The 16,328-nt window shown below is 37.9% G+C and overlaps 1 protein-coding gene across 1 annotated transcript in view; it reads left to right on the top strand.

Annotated features, from left to right (window-relative positions):
• LOC112556882 (low-density lipoprotein receptor-related protein 4-like) overlaps window positions 1-16,328 on the top strand; it is a 454,098-nt gene that overhangs the window by 393,402 nt on the left and 44,368 nt on the right. Inside the window, exons 39-40 of the mRNA XM_025226300.1 lie at window positions 1,808-2,041; window positions 3,019-3,184. Coding sequence (XP_025082085.1) covers window positions 1,808-2,041; window positions 3,019-3,184 — 400 coding nt within the window. The remainder of the gene's footprint in view (window positions 1-1,807; window positions 2,042-3,018; window positions 3,185-16,328) is intronic.

The raw sequence follows: 16,328 nt of genomic DNA, 5'->3' as shown, positions 1-16,328 counted from the left end.
CCGGGCATTCGTGAAAACAGGTCTGCCTTTCCAATAAAAAGGCAGAAATAAAAACAGCTACTTTTAAACGAGAAGAAACGACAAAAGTAATTTTATCTAAAATATCTCATAACTGAAGCATTCTTCTCAGAAGAAACCTTGTGATCAAGAATATATTAAAGTCTATAAGGAGATCAGCCTCTCTGACTGTGTTTACGGGCTTTATACAGACATCTCATTAAAACCCTGGCAGAAACGATGAGACAAACAGGAAATTGCAAGGCAGATGTCGTGTAAGGTGGTAAAGCACTAAACTCTTCAAAATCTCCCAGAAAAAAATAGTTCACATCACGGGAAGTGAAGGCTGTCCACAAGATCACCACGTGGGTACATTCAGGGGACAGTCGTTAAAATGAAGCCTTGTCATTTCCCGTACCAACTAAATAATCTCAACCTTCTCTAAGTCTCTCTGTCCTGTTCTCTGTCTGTCTCCAAAATGTTAACTGCTGAAATGCAAGCTTAATCTGTTTACAAAACCCTGTTAACACTAAAGTAACGCGAGGTTTTTTAACTTGTGAAGCTGATCAAAACTGACTAGTTTGTAAATATTGTACTGCCATCTTCTATGGTTTATGGGGTCTATGTAGACAACACTGTCACTGAAAACAACAAGAAATATCGACAGCCGAAACAATCCAAAAGATAATTCATCTTCCTTGTCCTTTCTTCTGCTACTTTCTCCTACTTGTTCACCTCTACTTCTTTCTCTGATCTCTTTTTTCAGCTTCCTTTATTCTTTATTATACAGTGATACCTCGGTTCTCGAACGCCTTGACTTTCGACCAAATCGGTATTCGACCAGGAAATTCGAGAAAATTTTGTCTTGGAATCCGAACAAATATTTGGAACTCGAACATCCGAACGTCCCAGATGAGCCGAGTTGAGCCGAATGGCGTTCATTTCGGCCCAGCGCGCCTTGCTTGCGTCATCAGTGTGAGTGCAGAGAGAGAGTCACGTTTTTGTGGAGAGAGTCATGAAATGTGTGCAAAATGGGCAGAAATCGCAAATTTTGTTGAACAAAATCACCCTGATAAAGTGGTAGCAAATAGAGCAGTTAACATTTTTAATGACAATGTTATGTCCACTTTCCGCAAAATTTTGCAAAGGAGAAAAAAACATCAAACAATTGACAAATTCTTCCGTAAAGAAATCAGACAAGCAACTGCAGAGCAAGATTCTGATTCTCCTCAGCAAAAGATACAGAGAACAGAAACACCCGAAGAGCAGTTACCCTCTGTTTTTATTGAAGAGGACTCCTCTTCAAAACAATAACCATCCCCCTTCCCTCCTCCCTCCACATTCATTCCCTCCTGCCATAAAGTTTGGTACAGGTACAGTAAATAAACACAATTTACTGTACTGTACAGTACATTTTATTTTTGTTTTTGTTTTTTTTTTGTTTTAATAAATACACTTTTATTTCTTATTTCTTGTTGAGACTCATGTTTTTCTACATATTATATACAAATTAGGCCAGTAAATAGGCATTTTCTGGGTCTTGGAACGAATTAATCCAGTTTCCATTATTTCCTATGGGTTTCATTGCTTCGGTTCTTGAACAATTTGGTTCTCGACCGTCCTCCCGGAACGAATTATGTTCGAGAACCGAGGTTTCACTGTATTTCCTTGTATTTATGTTTTAGCCTTATACTCTTTTCGTTTAATAGAAGAAGCAAAATCGTCGATAAGACTTTTAACACGTGCTCGTCATATTAAATCAAACCTTACTCTTGTTATGGTAAGAATAATGTCCTTATCTTGTCCACAGCAATCATTCCACAGAAGTTTCTCCTTGTCACTGACTATTATAACGGAATCCGTCGCATAGACATCGACACGGGAAGTAATGTTACAATCCGTCCTGATGGTCTACAGATCCCATATGGTATTGACTACGATCCAGTAGACGGTCGTTTCTATTGGTCAAATCCACTGGACAAGACCATTCGATCAGCTAACCTTGATGGCAGCGATGCTCGGCTGGTTCGCGATATTGGTCATGGTAAAGTAGCTTAGATGCAACCTGGTTATATGTTTTAGACTTGTTACAAAATTGTTAAAACCATTTGAATAATAATAAAGAGAATGTACATCACTTATTTTTCTATTAATGATAACTGTTTGTCAGAGACGACACACGTCACAGACAACACACTGCGTCCCACACGTGTTCTTTCTTACAACAAATTACAAATAGCTGTACGTGGGCTTACAATTCTATATTATTCGGGAGCTTTTGTTGATTCTAGAGGAGGGCAGTATATTTCACCGAGCTCGCTTCTTGAATTAAAAGAATATCTTAAGTGACTGCTACACATTTGAGTCGGATTGTAAGTCTTCCGCCCACTGGCAACTTTTCTCTAGAGACTGTCAATACGCTCTCTCTCTCTCATTAGGCCTATCTCTGTTCCATGCTATGTATTATATCTTAAACAATATATTTACACACTAATTTGCATATATACAAAATAAAACCTTTGTATTTAGATTTATAATATTAAGAAATTATTTTTTAAAGAAGGGGAAATGGGAATGTGTCGATGGTGATCTCCCTTAACAGTCCCTTTCTGCATATGGTAGAGTATGTTGAAAGGCTGATGAAAGATTTTGTGTACATGTACATGTAGAAGTACGTGTTCTTTCTGTGTCTATGTATTTTGATGTGGTAGTATTTCATGTTTTTTTATGCATTCTATAATCACAAAGACTGTTAAAAATGCAATAAAAACTGAACAAAATTACACCTTACTCAAATCAATATATGTAAATGACTACAAACTATAACTAGCATACAATTGTCATAAGAGACTCTCACCATTATCGCAGTGTTGGTCAATGTCAAGTAATTTACACACAACATGCTCTTATATATGTTAATTTATATTTGGTTGTAAAAATTTGTGTTGTTTCACTGACAAAACTCTCTAAGGTAGTTAGTGTTATATCATAAATACTCATTTGTTAACTGTCTGTAATGAGGTGACCTATGGGGCCTTTCTGTGGACTCTGTGTCGAGGCTACTATTCTACGCCGACAATGGCAACGATGTCATCGGAATGATATCACTGGACAACAACAGTCATCATATTGTCGTCGATTCAGACATTGGTCAGCCTATCGACATCGAGCTGGACAAACACAATGGGTGACTATAATATGACTTGTAAATAATAATAAATACGTTGAAATCCTTATACACTTAGGAATTTAGAAAAGAGTTGATAAGAACTACTGAAAGAGTATGTTCAGTTAAGAATTAAAATAGATAAAAGTAAATAAAAATTAGAAAGAAATATACAAATCTTTGTGTAGCAAGGTGAGAGCTCAACTGAAAGACATTGAGTAGTTTTTTCAAACAGGCGAGATATAAATTTATTTTAAATCGCGCTTCAATTATTTACACAAACAACAGTGTGATGTACTGGAGTGACCCTGTCAGGATTACCATAGAGAGGTGTAACTATGACGGCTCGGACCGTCAGACAGTAATTTTCGCATCTTCGCATCTTAAAGGTCCAACTGGTCTTGCTTTGGACACAGAAGGTAAGATGTTTGATTTTTCTTGAACTTATCGCTTATTGTTATATATGAACTTACTAAGATTTCTTCTTACTTTTATAATCATAATTATTTGGTTTTGCTTACCTGCTTTAAAAACCTTTTTACTTGTAGAAAGTAGGCTTATGTTTTTTAAGCATGTGTATCGATGATTTCTTTACTTTGCATAAAATGATCCGTAAGTGAAAATATTCGTATCTTTCCGTTCCTGACAACTTTGATACATGTGTTTGTGTTTATACGCATGCATGTGATGAATGAATGCATTTATGAATGTGTGAACGGGCGGATCAATGGGTGCGCACGTGAAGGGAGGAGACTTTACTGGGCAGATGCAGTCACACAGCTGATAGGATGGACGGATGTGGACAGCAAACGTTCTGAAGTTTATTTTAAACTTGAGGACTCATATTTTGTGGGCCTGGATATCTACCAAAATGAGTTGTTTGTCACAGACTGGGGATCTGAAAAGTAAGCTGTGATCACTTTTCTTTACCTTGCAGCAACAAATTATTTTTACAATGACCAACTTTATTTCCCCCATTGTGGTTCAGCGTTGAAAAGATGTCAACAGCGGAAAAAATGAGCAAATGAAAAAGAAAACGTTTTGAGCAAGTGACAATTATATATATATTAACAAACTTACATCAAGACTATTCAAGAACTGTATGTGCGCACCTACATCACACACACAGACACACATACACCACTAATAATTCATCTAAGGTTGAACAGCTGGACTACAGATATGGATTAATAAGTAGATTATACATTTTACTTTACCTACCTAAAGAATGTTCACTAATACTTGTACTTCGCCTTTTGTTTGTGTGGTAGACAAATGACTGCTACTTTTGTAGTTCTGTGTCTACGATACTTTATGTTATATTTTGTATTTCTGTTTCTGTTTCGGCTAACTACTACCAGGCATCTGTCACAAACAACACACATCTATCGCATTGGCAAGAACGGAACAATGATGGTCGCTGTACAAGTTAATAGCAGAGTAAACGATGTTCGTGTCTATGCCGAGGAGAGTATACATAAAGGTCAGTAAACATTTTTACTAGCCTGAAATTTAAAGCAAGAAGGTGAGTCTAATATAGAAACGCAGAGGAGATTATATTTTTCTTTAATGTTTCCTTCATTTGTCTGTGTTTATCTGTTTTGTTTAGACACACCACTTGCGCATGTCTTTACTATCTTTACTGTAGCCAGAAACGGTTCCAAATGTCCCAGGGTGTCAACCGTGTTCTGTACTAAGTGGTTGGTTTTGTATTCCTTGTAGCAGATTCATATCCTCCTCCTAAGCCACCTGAACTTCAAAGGCCTGTATTCACCAGGTCACACTGGCAGGTTTAGACACACATTAGTACAGCAAGATGTGAACTTACCATAAGTTGTACAACGTGTATTTAAACTTAAAATAACTAGGTCTTGGTGCTTTCACCTAAAAATGTCATTACTACAACACGAGATCGTATCAAACAATAAGACGGATAATATATGAAATCAAACCACAAGAAATGACAAACTATTTTTCTACATGTTTCTTCTTCATTATCCCTTGTTGTTAATAGTTGTGATTGTTGTCACTAAACTTGTTCGCGTGCTCTTCTTCTGCAGATTCATGACACTCTCCATCATTTTCTTTGTTTTCTGATTCCACTCTGTCTTCGATGTTTGTGTTTTATTCCTTGTCTGCATAGTTTATCCTTTGTCCGTCGTATTCTCTCCATGTCTCCTTGTTGTAAGCACTGACAGCATGTCGCTTCTTGATCGTTGTTATGCGCTTAATAAAGGACACGTTTATTATATAATAGAAAACATAGTAGATATAACATTGCTAAACTAGCGTAGCTGTCTTTTCTAGTTGTCTAGTCAGATATTACCCACATCACCTCACCTGTCACGTAGTCACTTACCTGGGGAGCACTGATGATAACCGTACGTTGACTCTCTTGTAGTCTGTCAGGGGTCCATTTATGTAGATGGCAGCAACCCTGGTTTTTAAATCTAAACGTTTACACTGGCCCCAGGGAACCGAGCCCGTGGGCGATAACTACCCTGAACTCCTGCTGCCCTCGTCGACATAAGCGGCAGGCGAACTATACTTACCATAGTCACACGTTGATCAGAGGTTTTACTACACGGCTCAAGAACCCTATACAATGCTTTTCCCAGAATTCAAAACTCTTGTGGTTCTGAAAAACTGCTACTTTAGCAAGAGACATGCAGACTTTCAACGTCCGAATAACCTAAACTGCGTACTTAGCCAGCGGATAATTAATTAGCGAGTGTTTCAAAACCGACAGCTGAAATTTACAGATTAGATTTATATCACCTATATCTACCCATATCTGAAACAATACGCAAACGATTGAGGTTTGTCTTTGAGATGTACAAGTAAAGTCGGCGTTAAAGATGCTGAAATCACTTCGACTGCTGACCAGCTGCTCTGTCCACTGATGTCCTGCTAGGTCCTCGTTTCTGTATTTTGTTTTGTACAATGCACAGACAAGCGCAACAAGGGATGCTATTGGTCACTCACTCCCCATCCAATCACCAAGTAACCAGAACTTCCAAGAGAAATATCACTCTACTGACCCTCTACCCAATCTACAAGTAGCGTGGTGGACAGGTGACTAAATCCTCTCTCAGTCAACCTGGTGTGGGACTCTGAGGTGACACTCTCTTCTGACTGATGCTCTGCCATCTGGCTGGTCTCTCTTGACGAATCTATCTACTTAAGGTTGTCTCCCCCAACACCCTACATTTTTACCCCACACACCTCTACGCTGGTACATAGTCAACCCCCCCACACACCCTTTCTTGTTTAAGGGGTGTATAGATACAGACTTACTCTGGAAATGAAGTTTAAAAATAGTATAGAAATATACTTACGCTATAAAAAAGAACATAAACGGATTTCATCGATTTAATTCAACCCTAATACTAGTAGTTTTATTTCGAATGACTTAACAACCTGTAAACATAAATTACCAATTGTCACGAGCCGTCACCTCTGGACTCTCTCCGATGTACACTCACAAGCACACTTGCACTCTACACATACAGTAAATTATAAGATTCAAAGCTATGTGGAAAGTGTATGTCATACAATCAGGATTGTCAGATTCTTCTGCGTACGTTATCTTGGAGGTTTGTATATCATAACAAACAAAAGTTTTTTGTCTCTAATCTAGAAATCGGTCAAACAAACTCATCTTTAAACAACTAATATCCTTTATGTTGCCAACCTTTATATTTTCAGCAGATGCGTCACCAACACCAACGAGCGAAGAAACAACAAAAAGTGAAAGTACAGGTAGTATTGAAAGTTTCAGCTTTTTAAAATCTCAATCATTTGTAATTAGGTCCCATGTACTGATTTGCTTGACTCAAAATGTCCTTGTGTATGTAGTAATGCTATATTCCCATAACATCAGACCTCCCTCTGTGTGCTTTAGTGTTAGGCGTTGCAAGGACAGTGATGAGACTGTCGATCAAAGATTAAAAGAATCGAGTTGCACAGCAAACAGAGTAAAGTCTACTTTCTGTTGGAAGTACAGGCATGGCTGGCTCCGAATAAAAATTATGTCAGTGTTGTACAATGTTTATTGACTGTCCAAGACTCTACCTAAGTATTTATAATAGTCGACTGTCTGGGTGGCATCACCATTAACTACATCAGACTTGTTCATCCTCGAGTCAAGGATTATTGTTGTTCTTAAGGCGTTGAAGTCAAGAAAATGTTGTTCACATCTTATAATTTTCTATTAATCTCATTATGGATATATTTGTTGGTATCTACCACACCGTCAGTGATTATACAGCAAGAACTAAAAGTACAGTTAACTGAAAGCTTGAGCATATGTGCAGAAAGTTTTTGTTTCTGTCTCATTAGTAAAATATTAGTTTAATACTACAGTTAAATAACAATTATAATTACTTATTCTACAATAGAATGTAGACGTAAAATATTTAACGTGTTGTACTAGCAAACCATCAGGAGTGTTAGATCCTTCTGTGTACTTGGATATTTGATGTTTGTATCTCATAACCGACTGATGTGAAAATCTTATTTCCTATGCTACAACAACCTACACCCTTGATTTCTATTTTCAGCATCTACCCCACCAGCACCAACAAGCGATCACACAATAAGAAATGAAAGTACAGGTAGTGTTAAAAATTCACTTTTGTCCCATTTACTTTTGTTTATGTTTACCCTAACCTTTCAAATAAAAAAAGGCATTTCGAAGACATTTAATTTAATTTTTTTACTGACACCCAATACCATTTGATATCATATATTCACTCATTCTATAATATGACTTTTGAGACACACATAGTGCTTTATCAAATAATTTGTTTTAAAAATGTATTTACCGCCAATATCGGACTATATACTATATGCCAGAACGTTTGTCCCCAGCTTTAAACCCTGCGGCTTACACAGCCATGCAATGTTTGCGGATTTTTTATCATTAATTTGACACATTCCGATGGATTTTTCAATGAGCTCTATGTTACACTCTTCAGTGGTTACAGTGTTAACTGCTGACATATTATAATCAAAGCCGCACACAACTGAATCATTGAGATTGGTGTCTCAAATACACACCCTGATTATGACAGAAGCGAGACAAAATTTCCATGCAGCTTTCAAGTTGTAGAAATTTGTGGCTTATAAGCCAGTCTCTGTGGGAGGGAGGATAGAATGAGAAGTCTAATGAGGATTCAAGGTTGGGGGCAGGAGTGTGGACAGACAGGATTTCAGTAAAGTATTGAGGGGAGCAGCCTTCAAAGAATCCTTAGCATAAAGTTATTGTAGTGTATTGTAGCTGTAACTGGTAGACGGTGAAGAGAATAAAGAAGTGGTGGGATATGTTCACATTTATGAGTCCGAAGAACGAAACGAGAAGCTGAGTTGTGGACTTTGTGTAGTTTATCAATGAGGTCCTGTGGACAGCCAGCAAGAAGAGAGTTGCAGTAGTCTAGTGGAGACACAACAAATGAGCAGATGAGAATTTTTGTTTGTGAGATGGACAGACTATGGCGAATGGAGCTGATCTTCTGGAGCTCATAGTATGCAGAACGACAGATGTGAGAAACATGTTCATCAAGCAAACATTATGTAACCTAAGTTAAGCGTAACAAAATAAAGCAGAGAATTAACAACAAATTGTAGTGGGTGTGGCTTATATACAGTTGCGCTAAATAGACCGTAATTTATGGTGTGTGTGTGTGTTATAACGGAAGAGAAAATATATCATAAACAAAGTTGTAATTTTTGATATTTTTTTTATTACATTTTGGTGGAAACAGACTCTGATGGCGCTGAGACTTCAATCATTTTGGTCGGCGTCATTGTTCCTTTCGTAGTAATCACTGGTATCGCCACTCTCATCGTTTTCATCAAAAAAAGGAAATGTAAGTAAACATCAGGAAATATTACTTATATAACCTTGACAAAAATGCACCAAAATAACAAATAGATTGCAACATTCATTACTTTGAATACACTTTAAACATGACAAGCATAACAGTTACAACAGCACAAACACGACTCATGTCATAAATAATCTCTGAGTTTACAGTTTTCTGTGAGAAGGAAATCACTCGGACATCGTCGGTCAGTTGTTGCGGCCACAGGGCAAAGGTTACACACCGTCACACAAAGTCTCGCTGTCGCTATAGCAACGCTCGAGGAAAACGAAGAAAATATGCTGATTATTTGTTGTAGCACAGTGACAGCTCTTCTTTGAAAAAGTAAAGAACGAGAACATTCTCGTGTCTTTTGCGTACACAGACTTTTATCTCGTCGATACAAAGGTAAGAAAATAAATTTAATATCAGTCTCTTGGTTTGCAAGACTTCGTTCACATGTAACATAAACATGAAAACTTGAAGGTCTGTATTTTTCATAATTTTCTTTAATGTGCAATTAATCTAATATGTTTGGAATCATGGCCGCTTTATTCTGTTTTGTTTTTTGACTAATTTCACTCTTTTTCTGTCTCAATCACATTTGTTTGAAGATGAAATATAAAACACTTCAAATAATCTGCTTGGTGTTAGTAAAGCTTTCTGTGTCTTCAGTTACGAAATGTAGAATCTGTTAACTTCATCAAGGCCTTGATACATCCACATATCAGCCTGTCTTTATTCTCGGCGAATGTAATAACTGTTGTCACTGATAACCATTACTACGAGGGGATTTCAGTGAATGTAGTTATTGTATGGGTGTGGGAAGTGGCTATTTTGTCTAGTTTATTGCTTGTGAGCTCCAAAGAAAAAGATTTCTGTATCTTCTGTAAACAATAACGATGTATTTTATTGTGATGATCTGGCCTTTTCTTCAATTAAACAGATCAGCAAGCAAACGGTTAGAGACACAACAGACTTTAAAGACGGAAAAATGTGTTTCTAAAACAGGGGAGGGCAATTAATTTTCCCAAGGGGCCGCATGAGAAATTAGGATGGTTTTAGAGAGCCGGACTAATATAGTTAACTCAGTTTTACCCAATACTGTATATATAGTATATATACTTGCGGGCGGGCCAGCGGGCGGGCCGGTCAGAGACAGGAGGCGGGCCGGATGCGGCCCGCGGGCGACCCTTGCCCAGGTCTGTTCTAAAGCAGTCCAGGGCTCAACTGGTCCAAGGAAAGGAAGTAAAGGGCAGGCATAGAAGAACAATCCAGAAGATGGAGTAGCAGAAGCACAGATCAAACAGTAGACACAAAAGGTAACATAGATTTAAGCAAAAATGAAATAAAGACTGTCGCTCTGCACCCTGTAAGGCAAGGAGACATCACTCTGCCAAAAACATTTTTACATCGTTATTCATCCATCGACACTCTTTCTCACACTCAACGCAGACTAATGGGTCTGAGACCAAGGTGTGTCTTGAGACGATGTTACAGCGTCCACTCAGAGAATAAATAATAAAACCACTAAGATTGCAGTGAAAGTGAATTTGGCACTTTGCATTTGCATTAATGTGTCTTAATCTAGAGACTTACTTATCTGTTTATAAACTGAAGTGAGTTTAAATTTTGTCTTACTTCTTCATTAAAGTTCGAAAGTTCAAAGTATTAGAGTTTGTTACTTAAGATTCGTTTTGTACTCACATTGGTGAAACTATTGGTTTATAATTAAACTTAATTGGATCATAGAGAAAAAAAGATCACTCGAGTTTGTCTTTACTATTACAGCACTTTGTAATAAATGTGTATCATGTGTTCACTAAGTACTATCCCTGAATTACTATTCTTAACTCCCAGTCATCTTAACAATCATGTAACGGGTCCATCTTACACTGTTTATAGTTTCTGCATCCCTTCATACCTTTATCCATTGTTTTACCTTCTGCTCTTCTACCTCATCTTGTATGTATTTGTTTGTGTCTATATGTACCTAACTGTCTACTGGCTGTTATCTTTCATTTATCATCATTGGTCTGTGCAGAGAGTGCGATCTATCTTGGTCCTTATGCAGCGCGTTTTAAGTTCATATCATCATTCATCATTCATCACCCATCATTATCCATCATCATTCATCATTCATCACCCATCATTATCCATCATCATTCATCATGATGCACCTAATGCACATGTCATCACGCTCAGTAAGACTTTGTCTACCAGCTCCTAGTCAGCCACACAGCACCTTCTGGAAGGCAAACATCTGGCAGGTCTCTGAGTTGCTGTAGGTAGTCTAGCGTCATCATGGTCTGATAATCAACTAATCGGAACAAGGTTTTCTTTATTGCTCTTGATGAAATGTGTTGGTATTTATTGTTTGTAATAAGCACCATCTTTTAAATTAATTAAAATAAATTAAAATTAAGTTAGTTTATTAAATAAAATTGATTCAAATTTATTAATTATATCTGATGATCGTTCGCTAGCTATTATCATTAGTAGCAGCAGTATTAGTAGTACTGAAACACATTTTGCTGCGACAGTGGCAGATTTCTGGCCTGCAGATTGTCTTCCCTTCGTAAAGGCGTAATTTAGGACGGATTTTAAAATTTGTAAATGCCAAAGTTAAATTGTCGACGTACATTATTGGTTGATGAACAGACTGTAAAGCACTTTAATCCTAGAACTGGAAAATTGAAAACGGTAAAGTTCCATTAGTCTCAGATGTGCAGCCAGTCAAGGAATGTTTTGTAATGCACTTTAATCCTGTGACTCGAAAGTTGAAAAAGATGAAACTTTCAGCAGACTCAAATGTGCAGCCAGTTTTATGCCCTGATCCAGACGTGTGTGTTTCTACTAACACACAAGACAACTGTGGTATGTAACGATAATAATCTGTCCATCAAACCTTCTCTCAGTACTATCACTTTAATTCTTTTTCACTGACTTATTGTCTGTCTTTAAATTATGGTGTGAATTAAAATGATTGTTACATATACTCTCAAAACAGATTAATGAAACTGAATGTTCACAGTGGATAATTGCATCCAACGAGGAATGTTGTTTTATGTTCGTAGGACTAATGGAGGCAGAAGAGAAAAGATACTGGAAATCTCGGAGACATCGTCAGACCTGCTGGGATAAAATTCACGATCAGTTCATAAATATGTACACGGAGCTGTACGCACCTTCTTTCATGTGCAAACTATGTCCGACTGTTGAAGAGGTGCAGCCAGAGGCAATAATTTATGCTTGGACTGTGGCAGACATGAGTTTTGTGTGCAGAGCACCATGCTACACATTACCAAAGCTACATTCCATTTCACTGTCCAGATATTTGGAAGGCAAAGCCAAAACTCATTAAAGTATACTGTATGGTTTTGTGTGAGCTTTCCTGACACTTGCTTTGATATTCTTACTACTTGTATGTGTATGTATGTTCATTTAATATGGAAGTTTTTTTAACAGGGCCATTACTTTGTGCTACACACAACCGGCCATGCCAACATTGGTACGAGAGGACCACATACAGTCTAACTGCTGCACAAATACAAGAGTGGTGACTGTTATAGGAAAGCAAGGTTGTTTATAGAGTGATATTACTTCAGTAAATTATTGGCCAAGTTGCAAAAGTAATTTAAGCTTTGCAAGCCTGTAGCACAAAGAAACTGAGTTGTAAATGTTGTTGAGCTTTGTGTACCATACCGCCCCTTAAATAAAATCCTTATTTCTTACACTTAATATTCCGGAGGCAATTTTTCTCTGCTGTATAGGTCGGCTACAGTCATTTACATTTCAATTTTGGAGTGCCAGGTGCCAGTGAATGGATTTGTTTTAGCGCTTACCTCCAAAATGGACAAAATCAATTGTCTCAACAAAAGCCAGGTTAGCTTGTAGATGTTGTTCTAAATAGTATGTCCAGAAGCGTATATAGTAGTGTTGGTTATATTAATATTAATACATGAGAATCTATCGGTGTTTTCTTACTCCCCCTTCCATCCATTCAGACCTTGTGGAAACCAATTACTGTAACGGTCAGGATAGGTAGAATTAAAATTATTACGAAAACACATAGATTTGACATTTTGGCAGACAGGCCGCCTTAAGACGGGCTGCACTCGTACGATGCTTTAAACCATAACCAGTTCACATGATAATTTCTCAACTGATGCTGGATAAGCATAGATCCATCTTCTTCTCTTTCCTAATCGCCCCCAGTGGAACATAGGGCCGCAACTACACATCATCAGATCCGGTTCTGGTCGTCTCTCTCCAGTTGGGAGCATCAGATGCCATGGACCGCTGCGGACCGCTCTCCTCCATCTCTGTCTGGGTCTCCCAACCCTGCTCCTCCCCTGCGGGTTCCAGCCCAGAGCTTGTCTTGTTAAATTGTCACCCGGCTTTCGCTGGGCGTAACCAACCCAACTCCACTTCCTCTTCTTGATGTCTTGGCTGGCAGGTTTTTGGCTGGTTCTCTCCCACAGGTCTGTATTGGAGATATTCTCGGGCTATCTGATGTTGAGGATGTGATGAAGACATCTGTTGACGAATGTCTAAATCTTGTTGGTGATGGTGTTTGTCATATACCATGTCTCAGATCCGTATAGAAGGACTGACTTTACGTTTGTCTTGAAGATGCGCATCTTAGTGTATAGAAATAATGCCTTGGAGGTCCAGATAGGCCGCAGGGTGTGAAATGCAAAGCTTGCCTTTATTTATTAGGCTTCTTATATCTTTATCTGTATCTCCATCTTTGCTATGCTGCCAACGTATGTTAAACGGTCAGACTCTGTAATAAATTCCCCATGCAATTGGAGTGGGGCTTCTTGCTTGTCGTTGACCCGCATTACCTCCTTCTTATTGATGTTGAGAGCCGAGTGAGCTTTGTCTGTGCGTGTTTCTGCCTGTGGGACAACAGGCTGATGTCATCCACAAAGTCGAGATCCTCAAGTTGCCTGATGAAGGTCCACTGAACGCCCGTGTTGCTGTTAGAGGTTGTTCTCCTCATGATCCAGTCTATGACGATCAGGAAGATTGTCGGCGAGATCATACAACCTTGCCTCACTGCGAAGGGGTAAGTCAGCTTTTGAAGATCTTAAATCCATCCGTGAACTTTATTTGTATTTTTTTTACCTTGGTAGCTGACTACTCAACAATCTTTGAAATAAGGGAAAGAAGTAAGGGTGGCGGCAAGTGAACGCTTAGTCAAAATGTTGGATATTAGAATGCATTTGTTGTGCCATGCATGGACGATTTTGAGTCTGGTGCAAACTCTTCGATTATTCCTCCTACCTACCCATCCCTAGAAGAGGATTGCAGTGTCCCTTGTTGCAGGCTCCATCACACAATTACAGTTATCTTATGAAAAATCTTCCTAGCTACCTTGATGCTTACTACATGCGCATGTGTTGCAATGGCATAATGTTCTATCTGCTCTTTGTACAAAAAACTTTGACTTATTGCACTAGTTTACTCTTACTTCCTCCTGGAGCTACACGTATGAAAGTTACAAGTCATTGTGTGCATGTAGGTGCAGCAGTTCAAAATAGGAAGTAATTTTGGAATAAAAAAGATATATAAAGTTTGTAAATTTGTTTTATTTTAGAAAAAAAGTAACAAGTAGCTTGCAAAGTAAGCATCATTCATATCTAGATAGTATCAAAATTGAAAACTAATTACATACTGCCCCAACATCTCTAAATTTCTTACACATTAAGTCTATTACCTACCAGTCAGATCTACATATCTACATATGATATGTTATATACTGTTCTAAAGAAGAAACGAAGGTTGAGACATTCAAAATCTCCAACATTTTCACACTCCTAATACCAAATCTCAAATATTTGAAAAAACCTTTTTCCGACTGAATAAAATGAAGTTCACGTCTCATTTACACACATCTGTGTGATTAGCAAACAACAATAAACAGACACTGTTACGGTACTATATTATTCAACTTATTCATTAAACTTACAGTTACTGTCAGTGAAAAACTCTCTTGACATCACATGAACAAATTATGTTCAAATTGGGTTTTAAAGATACAGTATCAAACACAATCACATGCCATATATATATATATATAAATGCAATGTTTTTATATGTTCTGTTTAAATATCTGTACACAATTTAATCACAATTATTAATTTTCACGATTTCTGGCACAAGGGAATTCAACAACATAAAAAAATTGTTAACACCACAAAGTATAGTCATATACAGAAAAATTCTATTAATATACAGCAAAATGGAAGGAAGACAACTAGTCCATATTTCACTGGGTCCTGTGCTCTTTTCTGTAATGTGGAGCACATAAAAAGCAAGAATTAGAAACACACACCACATTTTCAAAAATCTGCAGAACATTTATATGCTGCTAGGGGTCACATAGAAAAGGAACTCAATAGAAATCCCCAGGCATTCAGATTCTCTGGTGACACATGGTAGTGTGCAAGTAAAGTGAAAAAAAAAACCTTTTCTCGTAAAAGTTTATTTCACTGAATTTAAGTACCACCCATAAACAAAGTATGTTCTGATGCTGTCACTATGGCTTGTTTCTTGCACTTACCTTCTTCTCAGCAGAACTTTCTGTACAGCAGATGCTGTTCTCGAGAAATTTGCTGTAATTACAAATTTCTTTATCTTAGCCATCTGAACCAGCTTTCTTCCTTCCAGTTCCTCCTGGAAGTGGAACTGGACAGCTGCCTCTTCCTCAGCCTTCGACTGGCTTTTCTTTACTACATGCAGAAAACAGAAATCAAAGCCTTTCCATACTGGACCAAGTCAACGCATCTCTCATACAGAAAGAAATAAGCATTACAAATTTTTAATTGACCCACATGAGATTTAAGATGCCAAGATGTTACATGCTAGTTTACCAAGTAACATAAGATCAGAGAAGCAGCAACATAATGTGTTAAACGCTTTTTCCCTAACCTGCTCCATTTGTAGATGAAGCGGTCCGGTCGCGCAACGGTTAGCGCCTGTCACCAATACAGTGAAGGTTGACTGCCCAGAGTTCATTTCTCGTCTCGGGCACGCTGTTCTTTCTCTGCACGTGGTATCTGTTTACAGAGCTGGCTGCCTTGCCGTAATATAGCCTTAGTTGCTGGCACGGCGTAAAAACCAATTCCCCCCCCTCCATTTGTAGATGACTTCTCAGCAGTTTTTTTCTGGACCCCTAGACATGGCTGTACAACAAGACCACCCCCCCCCCCAAAAAAAAAAAAACAACAAAAAACCGAAATAAGAATTCCTGAAATATTTTTCAAGAAATGTACAAGATCAAATAGGATTTC

The sequence above is a fragment of the Pomacea canaliculata genome, linkage group LG2 (genome assembly GCF_003073045.1).
Source record: "Pomacea canaliculata isolate SZHN2017 linkage group LG2, ASM307304v1, whole genome shotgun sequence".
NCBI classification, from domain to species: domain Eukaryota; kingdom Metazoa; phylum Mollusca; class Gastropoda; order Architaenioglossa; family Ampullariidae; genus Pomacea; species Pomacea canaliculata.
This window is presented reverse-complemented; position numbering and strand designations above follow the sequence as displayed.